At 47.5% G+C, this 18,958-nt stretch overlaps 3 protein-coding genes and 1 non-coding gene across 4 annotated transcripts; all 4 read left to right on the top strand.

The window, feature by feature from the left end:
- The first annotated feature begins 974 nt into the window (after window positions 1-974).
- EI90DRAFT_3076468 (uncharacterized protein) lies at window positions 975-2,016 on the top strand. Its single transcript, XM_039061654.1, has one exon. It carries the CDS (start codon window positions 1,295-1,297, stop codon window positions 1,745-1,747), a length of 453 nt encoding a protein of 150 aa, XP_038911242.1. The 5' UTR covers window positions 975-1,294; the 3' UTR covers window positions 1,748-2,016.
- Window positions 2,017-2,558: 542 nt separating this feature from the next.
- Window positions 2,559-5,977, top strand: EI90DRAFT_3000879 (Alpha/Beta hydrolase protein). Its single transcript, XM_039056321.1, has 13 exons — window positions 2,559-2,883; window positions 2,989-3,038; window positions 3,213-3,363; window positions 3,432-3,495; window positions 3,566-3,754; window positions 3,842-4,128; window positions 4,197-4,507; window positions 4,576-4,732; window positions 4,824-4,898; window positions 4,984-5,037; window positions 5,117-5,177; window positions 5,239-5,426; window positions 5,536-5,977. Exons 1-13 carry the CDS (start codon window positions 2,763-2,765, stop codon window positions 5,595-5,597), a joined length of 1,770 nt encoding a protein of 589 aa, XP_038911241.1. The 5' UTR covers window positions 2,559-2,762; the 3' UTR covers window positions 5,598-5,977.
- Window positions 5,978-8,827: 2,850 nt separating this feature from the next.
- On the top strand, window positions 8,828-8,900 carry EI90DRAFT_t213. The gene has a single exon. It is a non-coding gene; the product is annotated as a tRNA-Tyr (tRNA).
- A 6,290-nt stretch (window positions 8,901-15,190) lies between these two features.
- Window positions 15,191-15,573, top strand: EI90DRAFT_3130223 (uncharacterized protein; the record flags this gene model as incomplete). The annotated part of the gene is made up of 2 exons (XM_039064281.1): window positions 15,191-15,482; window positions 15,527-15,573. 2 exons carry the CDS (start codon window positions 15,191-15,193, stop codon window positions 15,571-15,573), a joined length of 339 nt encoding a protein of 112 aa, XP_038911240.1.
- Between the last annotated feature and the right edge of the window lie 3,385 nt (window positions 15,574-18,958).

The raw sequence follows: 18,958 nt of genomic DNA, 5'->3' as shown, positions 1-18,958 counted from the left end.
CCAGGGGGGAACCGGTGCCGGTCGATGCACGCCATCTCCGATCCATCAACAAGCCCTAGGATCGAATTGACTAGAGCCACGAACGGCTCGTACATCCTCCTCTCATCGGTCTCCATGAGAGCCACTTGAAGGAATCTTGCTCTGTGTTCCTCGACGACAGTCATATCATTGAACAACTCGTCAATCTTTTCACGATTGGGGAACTGAACATCAATGAACTCGGAGAATGGGATGCCACGATGAGGCATTCCTTGAAGCTCGTATCTCAAGAGTTTGTCCTCATTATAATGGTGCGCACTAGGACCGCATGCGCTACTAATGCAAGTGCGCTGGGTGGTGGTCCCTAATTATGAGAGATGAAAGGCATACGGTCAGAAAGGAGGGAAGGGGGGACAAACCATAGTTTGTGCTTGAAATGTGTTCCTCCTTCGCGCGTCTATGGCCAGCTTCTTTGGCATCACGCTCTTTAGCACTGAGGTCGGTAGCATGAATGCGGGTGCGTGCAGAGGATGTGGATGTGGGGTTCAGGGTGTTAGACTCGGCAGTGGCTACCCCAGCCGGATGGAAAGCAGACCGCTTAGACAACCGTGCATCATCCAGACCCAGGACAGAACAAGAAGAGGCCCGGGACATGGCGGAAGATTGCAGGATCATTGGTTAGTTACTGACCTCTGGCAATGACTTAGTCGGAGCTCTGAGGATGAAGTTGCAGAGAGGAAGGGGGGTAGTGGTGTTGGGGAAGGGGGAAGTGGTAAGTGGGTGTGGCAAGATCCATGTTAAATAAGGGTTTGCTTTATTCTGTTCTGGTGGCCAGATTGCGTTTTAGGTGGGTGGCTCGCGCAGTGGCATCGTTACGCGTACATAGAAGTAAACAATTACCCTTACGTAATCGGTTCATATTAAATCGATTTGCTATGTAACTATTCCCATTTCGGAAAATAGCGGTCGATCGTCCATTTTGGCCGATCACATGACCTGAATGGTCATTATCATCCAAATCGGTTGGGCGCGCGATGTTTGTTTTTCCCCAACTTGCGTCGCTACTAATGCAAGCCTTCCTCCACCAACAAATTCTGCTTCGTAAACGCATCCCACCGATCTCGTTATCCTGGCCTTATAACAGACTCCTTAACTATTCTCTCACTGAAGGGTCCCTCCTCCTATCCCCGCAGACCCCCCTTCGATGCGCACGACGCCATAGGTTTTGTTTTGGTTATCACTCAACAAGCCGGTTATCATTTCTGAGATTAAAGACGATAATGGGCTTAATTCGTGCCTGAAGGCGGATGCCCAGATGCGCCAACGGTGCGGTGAGTTGCTTCGCCGTTGCCCCGTCCCCCACATGTATGGGTTGAGCCTGCTTGGGACCCTTTGCATTTATTGTGGCCACAGGGACACGGGTGATATTAATTACCCTTGCTTGGTCGACCACCCCAGTGTAGATTGTGCTCTACCACCCGACTTCTTTGAGGGGAAGTGGGATTTAGACATCTTGTCTCCGGCTGGATGCAGGAGATTGTTGTATACGTCAAGGCCAAAGTATTCCATTGGCATGTGGTTGCTGGGGCCGAAAGCGAGGAGGCCGCTGGGCGCTAATGTTCATTCTGTGGTCAGCGAGCTTGAGAATGACAATTCCAGGCCAGTTTTGGATGCAACCGCCGGTTCCTGTCGTCATCCTTCTCAAGTCCATCACTTAGACCGTCGTTCATGTGCGAAGTTGCACCGCCGCTGCCGTATCTCCATTTAATTGAAGCACCGGCAGTGTTAAACTAGTAGACCACCTCAGTGACGGTTGTGACGGCAGTGCGCTTAGTGGAGCGACGAAGACTACCGAGCGAAAGCTGACCAGGATGGACAGTTATCGACAATTCGGCGGTCATGAGATTCTGGTACCCGAAGGATTCCGAAGAAGTACTCGTCCAACCCCGGATGTTCTCAGTAGACGCAGTCGACATTACATAATATTAGGATGCTATACTTGCGCATACCCTGATGCAATTGACCCGTACAGTGACCCTCTATACTATAAAAGCTGGTCACTTTCTTAAATTTAAAATGTATAAATGCGCTATGGCCCGTTAGACTCAGACTCGTACAAGAGATCTGAGGGAGGAAGAAATTCTCCCTCTTGATACACAGTATATGAGGGTCGAGCCCCCAAATATCGTCCAATAATTGCGACGAAATTGGAACTGTCGCAGGTAGTCACCGCTGTCAATAATCACATTATTGACAGTCGGATGACGGCGCCGATTGTTGCATTTCCAACACTCTTGCCTAGGGGCGACCAGCTCCAATGTGGGGAGGTGGGAGTCCGATTAGGGGAAATTACGTAGTGAGAGTCGTAAGGGTTGTGTGTGGATGTCAGCGATTGCACATTATCCATTGCATATCCACATCGGCCATTTGCATGTGCCCCACAAATAGACAAATAAACTGGCTAACTCCGCTACAAATCGGCGCCCTAGCCGAATCATGTGATCCAAAATGGCATCATGATCGCTGGATCAATTCAAATTGGGTGAGTCATCGGTCAATGGTCAACCAAAATCGGGTGCGCCAATTTTTCACGTTGGTTCACGCATATGATTCGCCTTCTGAGAATGAACCCCACCTTACTCATTATGGAGAAAGAATTCCGGTTTGCAAACGAAGCACACGAGGTTCGTTTCCCTTATGGATGACTGCGTTGATTCCTGGTTTCGTTGGGGGCTTATATCAATGGGGACGGATATTGATCCACCTCACGAATCCCATCACCAATGTCCTCTCCTAGTACCAACCCCACCACTGCCAACAACCCTGTCCACGATGACGAACCGCTCCCCACCGATGGAGATGATGATATTCATTCCATTCTTCGCAAACTCCGTTTAGATGAAGGTGAGATCGTGTTTACTGCCTGCATTATAATCGCGCACTTAGACATGTCCTCGCTGTTATGCGCTTGGTGTTGTGTTGGGAATTGGTTAACTTGCGGTTGATTAGTCGTTGGGCTTTCGCAGAATAACACCCATAAACGAACCGTTCGGTACAACGTATGTGTCTTGCTCTATTTCCTGCCCAATTCACAGGATGTGATCTCTTTGACGATCGCTCACATCCTTTTTCCTTGACTTTCTCATTCCCACCTCTTTCCATCCTCTATCACACCCATACACCTGTCGCCCATAATCACCTCCTCTCCGATGACACCTTAACCAACAAAACAGGCCGCCGGAAATTACATCTCCCTTGTCTTCCTCGAAACCGGTCGTTATATCCGCTACCTATTCCAAACATGGACCTCCGTCATTATTTCCATCCTCTTTGGTGGCCTCGGTTTGTTCGATGCGCTTTCGCTCCTATTCTTTGCGGTTGGTGGTGAGCGAAATCTTCCAGCCTTCTACTTCAGTGATAGATTCTTAATTCCTCTTTCTTTGAATGTTCAGGATCGGCGCTTCTGCTTTTGATTCTCATCTTCTGTTTAGCTGCCCATTTCCCTGTTCTCGTCCGGTACGTCTGACCCCTCATTTCATTCATAGTCACTAAATACTCCCCCACCCCCTTCTCTCCTTCAATTTAGACTCTACTACCGCTGGTCTGCCAAATACGGCGGAGGACTGGGTCTCGTTAATGCCGGAAATCCATCCTTATTTTATGCACTCACTCAAGAACAAGCGGCTGCTGCTAAGAAAGCGCTTGGTGTGGATATTGCGAAACAGAAGGATAATACGAAAGAACGGTTTTTTGATTTTGATATCGCAAAGTTGACGTGAGTAATTGTTTCACTCCTGGGAGGGGAGGGGGGCAGGCCGAAACGAATGAAACGAAAACTAATGATTATGCATATGACACTTAGGCTACAAATAGCTTCCGTCATCTACGAACACGATAACGACGCGATTCGAAAGGCCGTCGCTCTGACCGCTTCGGACAAACCAAAGACGTATGCGCCTCAATTATCGTCCATCGTGTCAGGTATCAGGACGAACTTGGACCCTCCTTCTCATGGACCGGGAAGGCTTTTGGAGGATCTGTTTGGGGAACAAAAAAGTGATGATGTGAGTCAGGCGTTGGATAGTGAAGGGGATAGGAAAATTAGGGAGTTTTGTGCAAAGTTTGGGATCGATTTCGAACCTGTTTCAGGTGAGCGGGGATTTTTTTCCCCCTCTATCTATTTACTCATTATTCAAACACCCTCTCCCCTCCATTAGAACTGAACAACACCTCATCGGCCTTCGCCGGTCTATTCTGGGATCCCAACTCCAACTGGATCATCCTTTCCTTCAAAGGCACAGGTCCCATCGAATTCGGAGAATGGTTATCGGATTTCAACGCGTTCATGGTTCCCGTGGGGACCCATGTGAACCTGTTTAGTAAAGTTCACAAGGGATTCAAGGAGAGGGTGTTTCCTGAGGACGTGAGCAAGTTGGGGAGCTTTAGACCTTATGATACGATATTGGCGGGGACGAAAGCTTTGGCAAAGTGGCTGAGAAAGAAGAATGGTTTTGGAGATAATGTCAAGGTGAGATCTGTTTTTCCTTTCTCTCTCTCTCTTCTTCCCTGGGAATTGTTAATGTCATTTCTTTACAGATTAACCTTTGGTTCACGGGACACTCGTTGGGATGTGCGACAGCTTCGCTCGTGTATACCCGTATGGTCATGAACGACGACTTGCCGAAGAAAATAGAACTTCGGAATCCGTACTTGTTTGCGGCTCCTATCCTTTGCGACAGGCCTTCTGTTGAATGTGAGTTAGTTTGTGGTGTATGACTAGTAGTTCCCCTCTTTGTGGATAGGATGGGATTGGAAGGACTGACGAGGCTTTCTATTCAATCCAGCGTTCAACGGGAAAATGTTTGGGGATTCGAAGAGGATTAAGACTATGTGGCGTATCACTTCGAATGATGACGCTGGTACGTCCATTACTTGTTTCTTGGGGAGTTCGCAAAAAAAAAAACGTTAGAGGGTCTGACGATGGGGGGTTTTGCACTTTTGTAGTGGCCACTTTGTTGCCTGAATTGGGAGATTACAATTCATTGCAAATCTCTCCTAGTACGTACTATTCACACATTGAAAGTTTTTCGAATGATTTGTTTGATCCCGTTTTCTCTTCGCGCGGGCTTGCTTTTAGATAATGGCTTTGCATTTGCCCATTTGGGGACGGAACTGAAGCTGCGTAATGAACCTGACAAGTAAAACCACACTACTCCCCTTTCAGTGATAATTTGAAACTAATGGACCTTCTTTCTCCAGCTCGAACGTCGCGGGTAACCACATTACCTATGGAACGACCGTCCACCTCGACTCTGCTTTCTCCAAAGAAGAGATTGCTAAACAACGAGCTGAACATTTGGCCCAGCCTGGCGAAGCGAAGCGTGAACTGATTGGAGTGTTTTTGCAAAAGATTCCGCTAATTGGACGGTTGATCGCTCATTGTACTAGTGAGTGGGAAAAGCTTTTGGTCCCCCCTCCCCCCCCTCCCTAATCCAGACTTTTCTGCAATGCTGATTTTTCCCTTTTCCTTTGCTTCTTTTCGCGCTGGTGCTACAGTTTACTATTGGGATCAGCTGGATCGTGTGGCGATTGGGGAGTGCAATTGGGTCATCAACTAATTGACTAAGAACAACCCGCCACCGCCATGGGAACAAGGGGGCGTCGTTGTAGATTACTCTTCAGCCGTTAACCGTTCTTCTCGATGTCTCTTTCCGCTTTGCCAGGCTCGTTCCTCTCCCTCAAACGCCTTCAGTATCAAAACCCTTACCAACATTCCATTGAGCCATCAAGGTTAATTGTGTCGTGTTCTTGCTTTTGTGACTTTTCGAAATCTCCCGTGCCTCTACAGTCATTCACGGGCCAATGGTTCACATTTTGTAATTTTGAGACTATGACATTGGATCAAAACCAAATACAAAATTTTTACGATGGATAGTAGCCAGGCTGGGTATGTACATATTACCGAGAGATATAAAGAAATGGATGAAAAATGAACGAGAATAAAAGCAGACAAGGAAATAATGGTTCAGTGTGACATGGTGTGACAATTAGTTCACATGCCGAACCGATAATTCAGTAATATGGCATGAAGCAAGGGTTTGCAGAATATTTGCTCTACTGCTTGAGCTGCTTTGCTTGTGCATTGTCAGGGAGTGGGCCATTACTGATTCTGGTAAAAGCAGCAGGCACAGAAAGGAATAAATTTGAGGTACTGAATTTGGAAACTCGGATGTAAGTATACCCAAGTCTGACAAGTGCTCGTTCACCACAACAAACAAACATGCACACATGCGCCAGCGGCCTTCTGTTCCTTGGTAACACACCAAGCTGTAGGACACACTGCGATGTCATAGCCATGTTCCTGGAGAGTGCAAAGTGCATAACTTTTGTGTGCACTGTTAACTCATTGGATAACTGCTATCACTCCTTCATTTTATGTCTGATTTGGTCAAATTTTTGCATAGTCATAGCCATAGTTATAATATACAAGTGTGCAAAAAATAAAAAAATCCTGGGGTGAAATAAGGATGTTACATGCAAATGAACCATTGAGGGGTGTGAACCATTGGCATGTGAATGACTGTATGTTATCGCCAACTGTGTATTTGTCAGGGGACGGACCCCAGGTCCCCATGACCCCTCTCTATGGCCCACAGCCTAACCTGTGAACAGCCCTGTCCAGGGCACAACTTGTCAGGGACGTGTCTGGGGTCGAGGTGGTCCGGGTATAGCGCCCGGTGCTGAGGACCTCGCAGAGGGGTAGATCGGGTGTGCGTACTGGTGGGCCCGATATGGGACAGCTGTCCCTGGCCACTCAGACTGAAGTGGAAAAGGTGAATTATTATTGAAAGGGAAAACTACAACAACTTACCTGAAGTGGAAAAGGTGAGAAGAAGGTTACTTCTTCGGTTCCCACTTCAGGTACATTTATGTACATGCAGCTTGAGTCACATGATGGGTGCCATGTCATCCTCAGAGACAGTTGCAGCTATTTGGGTGTCCCTGTGGGGGATCCTGAGGGCATCTGGTGCAGGTGGGTGTGCTGGGCACAGCGGGGAGCTGTCCGGGGTGTCTGGGCCAGGCAGGTCAATAGTACATTGATGCAAGGGAAAGTGGTCTGTGTAAATAGAAAGAATAAACAGGAGGAGAATGATGGGAAGAATGAAATAAAGAAAAGAGAAGAGAGAGAGAAGAAAGAAAGAAAGAGGAGGGAAGGAGGGAGGAGAAGGATGGGCAGTGGGGCAGCGGGTGAGGTGTGGCCAGGTGGACCCAGGTGGACCCGGGTCAGGTGGGTGTGCCCTGACACAACTCTACTGTGGGTAAGAAAGTGGGAAGAAGGTTAACTTCTCACTTTCCCACAGTGGCCCAATATGGTGAAAACTTCTGGGGATACCTGGAAGCCACATGAGAAGTGGGAACCAGGCCCGGAGCATGCAGCATGTGGAGCATGTGGGGCAGAGCACGCATGTGGGTCCAGATGCGGGTCCGGGTCCGGGCTAGTCAGGGTGTGTGCCCTGACAGTATTGACAATAGTCCCTAAGCTTGAATGTGATCCTTCTCTAGTTTTCTTGAAGTATGAGTACAGGCTCTTTGTTTGAAGCCATGACTTGGATTTTTTGTCCATGAAGTTGTGCTGATCATCACTGCAGCAGTACTACTGTTGGAGAAACCATGTGCTAGGGGAGCTAGGGCTGGACATTTTCATACAGCCACATTCCCACAGCTGGGTCACCTGGACAGCCACCATCCTTTTTGGACTAATCTGTGCCAGGCCATGCTGGCACAACCAACAACTGGCTGGGTTGGGAGCATTGCAAAAATTTTGTTTGGACATTCTGACTGGCATGGTTGTGTGATGCATGACAGCCAACCAGCAACCTTGGGAACCACATGACACAGCCCAGCCCTGGGGTGTTTTATATCCATAAAATATGCAGAAAATTTTCGTTCTGTCCTGCCTTTCAGCTCATGATGGATGGGTTTGCTCTTGCCAGTCACATTGCTTTGTGTGCAGAGGAAACCATCACACTGTTAGCAATATAGATACCAATTTAGGAAAATTTGAATATAATGTTTGCACAGCCACTGGAATCCACCCAAATAGCATGACACCGGACTTTTGAACTGCTATACTCATGTGATGCATGACAAATTTTCAAAAAGTACCAGACTGGCTGCCCTGTGTGACGCGTGACCAGTTGTTGGTCATGTCTGTACAGTATATTCATTCATTTGAATTTGTTTCTTTTCCCTCAGTTCTTCACGCATATTGGCTGAGACTTGTTGGAATTTGTACACTGTCAGGGACCAACCCAGGGTCGAGAGCGCCCAGGTGTATCGCCCAGTGCTGAGGGCCCAGTAGGGTGTGACATGGGCATGCGTGGCAGCGGGCCTGGTACAGATAGATGTCCCTGGCCACTCAGGCTGAAGTGGGAAATGTGAATTGTTATTAGTAGAAAGGGGAATAAGCTACTTGCCTGAAGTGGGAAATGTGAGAAGAAGGCTACTTCTCAGTTCCCACTTAGGCTATGTTTATATACATGCAGTTGAGGCCATGTGGGAGACGCCATGTCATCTACAGACACAGCCATGCCCATCTGGGTATCTCCACGAGAGATCCTAGGAGTGTCCGGTGCACAGGCAGTCATCCGGTGCACAGGAAGTCACCCGGTGCACCTGGGTCTGGGCATGTTACATCGCAGTCGGGTCAATGGTACATTGATATAAGGAAAGTTGTCCATGTAATGAAAGAAGAGAAGAAAGGAAGAAGGGAGGAGGCAGGAGGCAGGACAGGGAAGGGTAGAGGTACTGGTGGAGGACAATGTTAGAAACCACCTCCGCCTAATGCGGGCATTTAGTGTAATGGTAACACACTCAAGGTACCTATGCAGGGCTCTGCGGTTCGACTCCCAGAATGTCCATATTTTATGCATTAAGGTTCCTGAGACCACGTGTACAAATTCCAACAGACAATGGGATCGGGTGGGTCCAGGCCAGGTGGAGCAGGGTCAGGCGGGTGTGCCCTGACATACACGTGGTCTCAGGAACCTTAATGCATAAAATATGGACATTCTGGGAGTCAAACTGCAGAGCCCTGCATAGGTACCTAGAGTGTGTTACCATTACACTAAATGCCCACATTAGGTGGAGGTGGTTTCTAACAAGACTGAGGTTAGTTATAACATTCCTTTATTACTATTTCCTTTACTATTGTAACTTACAATATGTACATTACCTCTAGCTTCACACTTCTAGGTAATATACTTAGTTCTTCATGCATATTGGCTGAGACTGAGCTTCATGCTTCTAGTCCAGCTCCGAGATCAATAGTGTTGCTCATCAACAACTACCACAACACCTTGCTCAGCCAGGGGTGAGGCCCTATAGGGTAGTGATTTTGCATTGCTAAGCCTACCTAAGAGGTGGTTTTTACCAAGGGGCCCCCATGAAACACCACATAGGGCAGCAGGGCCCCAAGATCAATGTGGGGGCCCCTTGGTAAAAACCACCTCTTGGGTGGGCTTAGCAATGCAAAATAGGTGCCCTGAAAAGACAGTGAATCAATTAACATGTAAATAAGTAGCATAAATGTAATCAAAGAATGAAAGGAGTTGGACAGAGTGAACAGATTAATCAGGTAATGTAAAAAGTGAGTATGTCAGGATCCGGACCCCAGCTGGGAGTGGCCGGAGGGCGAGGCTGGGTGTGGAAGCTGGGGTACTCTCCCAGGTGCTAACTCCTCGAAGTCACTGAGGGGGCTGGCCTCAACCTTCACAGGGAATGAGCTGCTATTCATTGAAAAGCGGGTAAGTACACTCGCCTTCACAGGGAATGAGCTGAGAAGAAGGGTAAGCTTCTCAGCCCCCTGTGAGGCTGACACAAAAGGACCCTAGGAACTATACAGTTCCCGCTTGCTGCTGACTTTCCATAACGGGTTCGCATGCGCGCATCATTATGTGAAACAGTGGGGGGAAGGATAAGGGGAATGGGAAATGTGGAGAGAGGGTGGTTAGGGAAAGGGTGAGGGTGTCTGAGGGTGAGTGGGTCAAGGGCTGTGCCCTGACAGAGTAGAAAATGAAGGAATAGGGCAAGTGAAGAAATGAGCAGCCAAACAACAGAACAAAAATGAGGAGGCAAAGGGACATCTCTATGCCCTAAGACCACCAAAACTCATGTCTGTAGTTTGGTGGTGAGTCAAGGTTGGAATACCAGTCCTGAAGGTCAGCATATTTAAAGTGGCACGTCAAACATGCTGGATGAAGAGTGAGATAGCAGCAGCAGCTCCACTGGCAGCATGGAAGGTGGTACATTGGCCATCGGATCCAGAGTCCCAGATGTTGATCCTGTCACAGTCAAAGGCAGGAAGTGAGAGGGAGACACACTTAGTGTTGCTGGCAGGGAGCATGGACTTTGAACAGCCATAGTGGATGTAGTCAGCTGAATATCAGCCAAACCAGGTGCTTCATTCATCAGCAAAAAATTGTTATGCTCCTGAGTGCTCCGGAGTATCGAGAGCACTGGGAGAATCAGGAGGAGATTGGCCAGTCCAGGAACAGCCCATTTCCTCCAGAGTTGGCTAGGTACTCCAGGGCACTCCCAGGAGGGCCTGGAGCATTGCTTTGTGCACAAACATATCCAGTAAATACAATTTAAATGCTTCAAAGTGTATAGGGGTGAGAAGCTTCTGGGAGCTCCTGGAGCATTTGAAAATGAAAAGGAAAAAAAGAGGGAAGATCCCCCATGAATACCTCCTACCACAAGACTAACACAACAAGACACTGCTTAACATTTAGATCAAACACTATACTATATATCAAGGACACTGAGACTCACCAATACACAATCAAAATTTATGGCCTGATATATGATTAATCTGGCAACTTAATCACTTTCGGGCTGGCAGAATATGGGGAGAATGAGGGGGGAAATGAGGGGGGGAAATGAGGGGGAAATGAGGGGAGAATGAGGGGAGAATGAGGGGAGAATGAGGGGGGAATGAGGGGGGAATGAGGAAAATTTGAAAAATAGGGACTTCTAAAAAGTTGAAAAAAATAATTAGGGAAAAAATCAAAAAAATTCAGAAAATGGAAAATACTTTCGGAGACCCAAGAAATAATGAGAACTGAATTGATGGGAAAGTCTGAAAATTGAATAGGAAAGTGAGGGGAAGCCTTGTAAGCATTGTTATTTTCTGCTGTTCTAATTTTTCCTGATTGTTCTTGGTCTCACTCCCAGCTGCTACTGGATACTCCTGGATACTCCTGGGAGGGTCCAGGAGCAGCTAATGGAAAATACTTTTGGAGACCCAAGAACTGAATTGATGGGAAAGTCTGAAAATTGAATAGGAAAATGAGGGGAAGCCTTGTAGCATTGTTATTTTCTGCTGTTCTGATTTTTCCCAATTCTTCTTGGTCTCATTCCCAGCTGCTCCTCAATACTCCAGGAAGCTCCTGAAAGCTCCTGGGAGGGTCCAGGAGCAGCTGGGAGTGAGACCAAGAACAATCAGGAAAAATCACAACAGCAGAAAATAACAATGCTACAAGGCTTCCCCTCACTTTCCTATTCAATTTTCAGACTTTCCCATCAATTCAGTTCTCATTATTTCTTGGGTCTCCGAAAGTATTTTCCATTTTTCTCCATCATTTCTTCCTCAATTTTGCAAATAATTATATGTCCTGAAAGCACTTTAAAGGCACTATAGTTCCTGAATTTTTTTTTTGATTTTTCCCTAAATTTTTTTTTCAACTTTTTAGAGACCAAAGTTTTCCTCCCACTGCTCCTGGCACATTACATACTCCTCACCACTCCCAGCTGCTCCTGAACCCCCTCCCAGGAGAACACTATTGGCTCCAGGAGTGCCCAATCTGCTGTTTTGTCTCCCACATGCTCCAGCCACTCTTGATGCTCCGGAGCATAACAGACTTTTGCTGATGTTTGTTGAAAGAAGACCAGAGACATCATGTATGGTCAACAACACATGACCCTGATGACCCCCAGCCCCTTGATTGTCTTGAAGCAAGACAATGTCCTTGTAGTCCTTACTGTTTGGAACATGAGCTCCATCCTCAGCACTCCAAGGAACAGCTTCAGGGACCATACTCTGCATACCTTTCAGCTGGAGCTTCTCCACCAATAGCATCATAGAGGATGCACCACTGCTCGACTTTTGCATAGTCACCACCCTTGCAAATGAGATCAAGGAAGATATTTGGGGGACAGTTATGGATAGCCAACCTTCTGCTTGATGAGCATAAATGGGAGGGTCTTCCAAGGAATCAAGTCAAGTGGTGGAGAAAAGTGCCCCTTGAACATTGTCAGGGCACACACCCTGACTAGCCCGGATCCGGACCCAGACCTGGACCCACATGTGTGCTCCGCCCCACATGCTCTGCGTGCCACATGCTCTGGGCCTGGTTCCCATTTCTCATGTGACTTCCGGGTATCCCTGGAAGTTTTTGCCATATTGGGCCACTGTGGGAAAGTGAGAAGTTAACCTTCTTCTCACTTTCTTACCCACAGTAGCATTGTGCCCTGAGATGGGCTGTTACAGGTCAGGTTGTGGGTTATAGAGAGAGGGGTCATGGGGACTGTAAGGGGTTGGTGTAGGTTCCAACCCCAGTTCTCCTCAATCCTCAGGTCGTCAATAAAGTTGAGCTGTATGGAGCTTTAATTATCAATGATGGGGAGGAAAAGGAGTTTTTTCCTTTTCCCAAATTCCCACGTTATTGTATATACATTGTTTATGCATGTTTAAATCAAGACAAATATACAATAAGATAATGAATGAAGGGTGGGGTTACCACTCCTTACACTCTCCTCCCTTGTGATATTAATATCACACACAAGAGGGATAACATGGGAAGAAGGGAAAAAAATTTTTTGAAAAAAATGAAAGTGAATAGTAAAGGTGGTTAAACCTTTACAAATTGAGATTCTAAATTTTGAAAGATATAAAAGAATGTGAAATATAAAAGTTGTTAAACCTTTACAAACTGTTGGGATGACAGCTTTAAAATTAACATGAAAATTTAAAATTTAAAAGTTAAAAATTTAATGTAAAGGCTGTTAGGCCTTAACAGAACTGTTATTTTGACAGTTCATAGAATAAAATTAAGGTAGAGGCTGTTAGGCCTCCACAGATCTGTCGTTTCAACAGATCAAGAAACAATAGTAAGGTAGAGGCTGTTAAGCCTCCACAAATCTGTTGTTTTGACAGATCAAGAAGTTCAAAATAAAGTAAAGGCTGTTAGGCCTTTACAGAACCATTGGTTTGATGGTCCAAGGAAAAGTAGTGGTGTAGAGGCTGTTAAGCCTCCACAGATCTAGAAATTCCTGGTTTAACAGGAATAAATCAAAAGGATTAAAATTTTAAGATAAAAATGTAGAGGTGGTTAGACCTCCACTAGTGAAGGCGATTAGGCCTTCAAATTCCTGATTTACAGGAATTTTAATGATAAAAGTAAAAAATAAAACATAGGGTCGTGAAACCCTAGGCCATTTATGGCTGCTCCTCCCTAAACAGCTGTTAGGGAGTATTGGTGTCAACAAACCCCAGGCCAGTGAAGGCCGCTCCTCCCTAAACAATTGTTAGGGAGCGGAAATCGAGTTATTACCCATAAAAATGGGTAAGACAAGGGAGTTGGGCCAGAAGTGCAAGCGCGCTTATATGGCCCAGTGGACAGTAAGTGCTTAATAGCACTTAAAAATAACAGGGAGACGGCTTATTCAGCCATCTCTAACCTCTCATTCTTGAGAGAGAGAGAGAAGGAGTTGCATCTATGATGCAAACTCTGAAAATTAGTGAAGCGGGTCACGCTTCCAAATGTCAGCTCTCAGCAAAAGCTGGAGAGCTGAACTACTGGTGTGAAACCAGTAGAGAGATGGTCATCTGGGCTGTCTCCAACCTCTCATCATGAGAGGAATAGGTGGGAGCCATCAATTTGATGGCCCAGAAGGTGTTAAAGTGCTAACATGCTTTGGTGAGCTGGCACTTGGCAGGGGCTGAAATGTTGAAATCTCTTTTTTTCTTGGTACACTGTGGACTGTCCATTGAGTCTGTCGGACTATACATCTTGCACATGGGCATTTCCATGAAGGATTGCCTGATGCTTCTACTTTTGGCATCCATGTTGATGAACGCAGTCGAGGATGGCTTAAAAGCCACCTCGTGCGATTTTTCTCTTTCCTCTCTCCTCAGTTCACATCTTTGGAACTGAGGTGAGATTTCTTTTCATCACTTGGAGCAGACTTAGTCTGACACTGTAGGAGGGCACAGCAAGTACCACACAAACAAGGCCAGAACCACATTTTTCGAGGCTCCAATGAGCACCCTCAAGCCTCCGACACATTAACAATGCCCATGGCACATTTCCACATTTTTTTCCATTTTTTTCCATGCTTTTTTCTCAAGACCCATATTGCCACTTCCCCAAAATTCACGGATATCCACCATTTCCCCCATATCTCCACCAATTTTGCACCAATTCACACGATTTTGAGCTTGAAGGACAGCGACGGATCAGGAGAAGAGGATGGAATGACGGGATGGGAGTTAAAATGACGGATATGCGATGGAGAAGCGAGATTGATGGTTGATATTGACCTTATGGGCCTCAATTATTGATTTTATTGTTGCCTTGTGGACATTTTTTTTGCCTTATTGTTTCTTAGCCGAGTTCTCAACATTCTTCCTGTTTCCATTGCCACCATCCATCGGCTATTTTCCTTGTTTTTTGTTCTGATTTCTCTTTTTTTCTATATATACACCCAGTTTGCATTGTACTTACAGTTGTTGGACCCCATTCTGTGCTACAAAGACTGTGGTGTTGAGCGACCCTTCCACATGTTTAAAGAGCTTAGTTTGACTCCCTGACAACTGTCCAAGAAGGACCAGGGTGAGTTCTGAGTTTAAGAGAATTTATTAGTATTGTGCACTTGCACTGGGACTGTGTGTGGCCATACCAGTAGTAAGATTTTCTTTGCCCCCCTTTTTCTTTTCTTGTTTGCTGCTGGGTTACATCCCTAGCACGCTTACAACGCTTGTACATATTTCCTAGCACTAATTTGCAACTAGGTAATGACTAATAATACAAGTTCACATCTTTGGAACTGAGTGCTAATTCGCGACTATTTCATAATTACAATAGGTTATTTGCCCAGTCAACTCTGAACCTAGCGAACTCCGGACCCTATCCTTCCTTCCCCACTCCCCATGTCCCAAACCAGCTCAAACCCAGCTGCTACTGCAGCCACTACCACCACTTCCTCATCAATTGACAACCCTAGATTTCCTATTGTGGCCTTAGATGCTGAGGGTAAGAATTATCAAATATGGGCATTGAGAATGGAATCCGTCTTCAAAGTCGGGCATATGTGGAACGTAGTCAAAGCTGTGTCAGACGGTGGAGAACCTACACTGTCAATGACGGATCAGAATTATATGGAATGGATGGACAAGGATGAACACACCTATGCCTACATTCAATGTCACATCAACAACGAGTGTATGACTTTGATTGATAATGCATCTCACATGCAAGAGTGTCAGGGACTGACCTGGGGTTGAGAGCATCTGGGTATATCGCCTGGGGCTGAGGGCCCAGTAGGGTGTGATGTGGGCATGTGTAATAACGGGCCCAAAGCAGACAAGGGTCCCTGGCCACTTAGGCTAAAGTGGGAAGTGTGAGAAGAAGGTTGCTTCTCAGTTCCCACTTAGGCTGTGTTTATATATGTACATGTAGTTAAGGCCATGTCATCTATGCACACAGCCACATCTGTCCGGGTATCTCTGCAAGAGATCCCAGGAGCACCCGGTGTGCAGGAGGCTGCCTGGCAGGTCCGGGCATGTCGTACTGCAGCTGGGCCAATGGTACACTGATAGGAGGGAAGTCGTCCATGTAATAAGTAAGGAAGAAAGAAAAGAGAAAGGAGAAAGAAAGAGAGGAAGAGAAAAGGGGGGAGGAAGTAGGGAAGGAGTGGGTCAGGTGGGTGATGGGGGACCAGGTCAGCTGGGGCCGGGTCAGGTGGGTGTGCCCTGACATCACCCCCCCCTTAAGCCCCTTCGCCTCGAAGCGGCCAGGCGGTTCTCCCTCTCTCTTCCTGGAGCCTGGGGGTGCGTCCTGTGGAACTCCTCAATCCAGTCAGGGGCATGGGCTAAGTGGTCCTGCTGGAGCCATTGGTTCTCTGAGCTTGGCCAGCCCATGAACTTTACCAGATACCAGAGTTTCCGGCATAGCCATTTAGAGTCCAATACTTTCTCAACTTCGTACTCCTCTTCTCCATCTATGAGTTCCGGGCCTGGGTGGGGGTCAGGGGGTCGTTCTGCGATCTTGTCTGGGTGGTGGGGTCTTATGTTCATCACAGACACGACTGGGTGTACTCCCTTCTGCCATGCGGTGAGCTGGAGCTTGACAGCAGCAGGGGAGACGACTTTGACAACCTTGAAGGGACCTAGCCACTTATGGTCCAGCTTCTTGGTCAGACAGTCGGTCATATAGTTTTGGGCGCTGAGCCAGACTCGGTCACCTTCCTGGTACTTGGGGGCTGCCTCCTGGCCTTGGTTGTAGCAGTGGGCCATCTCGTCTGCTGCATGCTCCAGAGCTGCCTTTGCCTCCTCCTGCATCTTCATCATCCTGGATGAGAAAGCGTCAGCAGCTTCTACCTTGGATGTACATGTGGGTTCCATCCGCGGGGCTGCCTGGTGTCAAGCTTGAAGGGGGTTCAAAGGGTGGAGGAGTGGACATGGTTGTTGTAGGCAAACTCTGCCAGTGGGAGCCAGTCCACCCAGTCATCCTGGCAGTGGTTGATGAACACCTGGAGATAGGCTTCGATCTCCTGGTTGACCCGTTCCGTCTGTCCATCAGTCTGGGGGTGGTAGGGTGTTGAAGGGGTTAGTTTGACACCCAGGAGGTCTGCGAGTTCCCTTGAGAAGCGTGAGATGAAGGTGCTTCCCCTATCACTGAGGATCTCCTAGGGGAGCCTGTGGTGCTTCCAGACGTGCTCCAGGAAGAGCTGGGCGATACCAGCTGAATCCATGGACATCATAGTAGGGATCATGTGGATACGTTTGGACAGGCGGTCTACTACAACTAGGATGGCATTATATCCCTTTGACTCTGGGAGCTCTCCCACCATGTCTACTGAGATCACCTGCCAGCGGTGGGTGGGCACTTTGTTTGGGGTGAGCTTTCCAACCTTCCGTGTGGGGAAGGATTTGACGTGGTTACAGGTGTCACAACCACGTACGTACCACCTGACATACTCTGCCATCCGAGGCCACCAGTAGTTGCAGGAGACGAGTTCCAGGGTTTTCCATTGTCCTGGGTGCCCCATCACCCACACGTCATGGTGCAGCTGTACCAGATCATGGAGGAGTTGCAGGTCTTTCAGGACGTACACCCTTCCCTGGTAGAGGACCAATTCTCCTTGTCTCTCCCACTCATCTGACCTCAGCATCCCCTCTCCTAGTTCCCTCATGGCCTTCACCACCTGCTCATCATGATCCATCGCTTCTCGTATCCTTTTCAGAATATCTGCCTCCTCGCCCTCTACTGAGACTGCCTCTGTTGCATGGGCCTCAAACCAGGCTGGTTGGAGGAGTGTCAGCCCCTCATTGTTGTCTCTTCCCTTTGGGTGGTCTGGATGGCGAGAGAGCATGTCCAGTTTCCCCATGAGCTTCCCTGGGTGATGGACAAGGGTGAAGTAGAAGTGGGAGAGGAAGAGGGACCAGCATGCTTGACATTGGTTAAGTCTCTGGGCCGTGCAGAAGTACCCCAGGTTGCAGTGGTCAGTGTAAACTTCAACCTTCTCCTTGGCACCCTCTAGGAAGTGCCGCCATTCTTCGAGGGCCCGGATGATCGCAAGCATTTCCTTGTCATACACCTTGTAGTTCTGCTCTATGTCCGTAAAGCTCTTGAACATAAAGGCTACCAGGTGGAACTCTCCATCTGACTGGAGCTGGGAGAGGACTGCGCTGGTCATGAAGTTGGAGGCATCACATTCGAGCCTGAGACGGCCCAAATCTGTGGGGAAGGAGAGGACGGGGGCAGAGGTGACAGCTTCTTTAAGGGCATGAAAGGCACTGTCTTTGTCCGGCCCCCAACTCCAGGCCTTGGCCTTCCGGGTCAGCATGTGGAGGGGTCATGCTTTTTCGGAGAAATCCCTGATGAATCAATGGTAGAAGTTCACGAACCCTAGAAAGGATTGTACCTCTTTCACCTTGGTTGGGGTCAGCCAGTCGAGAACTCCACGGACCTTCACCGGGTCCATTGCAACACTGCCCTCGGAAATGATGAGACCAAGGTACTTGATCCGGGTCCACTTGAACTTGCACTTCTCTGGCTTCAGGAAGAGCATCCTTGTCCACAACATCTCCAGGACCTCTCAGACAACCTTCCGGTGTTCCTCTAGGGTGGAAGTGAAGATGAGTATGTCGTCCATATAGCAGATGACAACCTCCCGGTCAATGAAGTCCCAGAGGATGTCGTTCATCATCATCTGGAAGTGGGGGTGGGCAACCCAGGTTAGTTCCATGTCCTGATTATGTAATCAGAATCATCTCAAACATGAGCCCCAAAACAATTTCCTCGTAACTCACACCCTCAGTCTCCCAAATTTCATATGAAATTATTTAAGCAAAGTATACATCGTGTGCTATAGTTTTAAGACTTGGTTGGAAAGATTGGTGGTGAACAAGATGTGAAAGTAAGGGATCGGATTATGATACTTCCAGTGAGTGTGTTCCTGTGATTGTGTATGTCTACCCTATTATATTTTGCATCTTTTATCTGGGTATCCTTTATTGAAAGTAGAGCCAATGAGTCACTGAGCTTCCCATTAGTGGCATTTTTGGCATTTTGGATTGTGTGCAACATTGCCGAAGGGTGTGAATGGTTTGTTTGAACCTGGTGCCTCTTTCTGAAAGTGATTTGAGCTTGAAAAGTATCCCATTGACTTGATGCCTTAGTCTGCCAATATGTTG

The sequence above is a fragment of the Cantharellus anzutake genome, assembly GCF_015039405.1.
Source record: "Cantharellus anzutake strain C23 chromosome Unknown EI90scaffold_64, whole genome shotgun sequence".
Taxonomy (NCBI): Eukaryota; Fungi; Basidiomycota; class Agaricomycetes; order Cantharellales; family Hydnaceae; genus Cantharellus; species Cantharellus anzutake.
This window is presented reverse-complemented; position numbering and strand designations above follow the sequence as displayed.

Excerpts from the sequence above, each read along its gene's own strand:
- EI90DRAFT_3000879 (XM_039056321.1), top strand. The coding sequence starts at position 2,763 with ATGTCCTCTCCTAGTACCAACCCCACCACTGCCAACAACCCTGTCCAC. Across the intron at positions 5,038-5,116 it reads TTCATTGCAAATCTCTCCTA|ATAATGGCTTTGCATTTGCC; the intron begins GTACGTACTATT and ends GCTTGCTTTTAG. Across the intron at positions 5,178-5,238 it reads CTGCGTAATGAACCTGACAA|CTCGAACGTCGCGGGTAACC; the intron begins GTAAAACCACAC and ends TTCTTTCTCCAG.
- EI90DRAFT_3076468 (XM_039061654.1), top strand. The coding sequence starts at position 1,295 with ATGCGCCAACGGTGCGGTGAGTTGCTTCGCCGTTGCCCCGTCCCCCAC.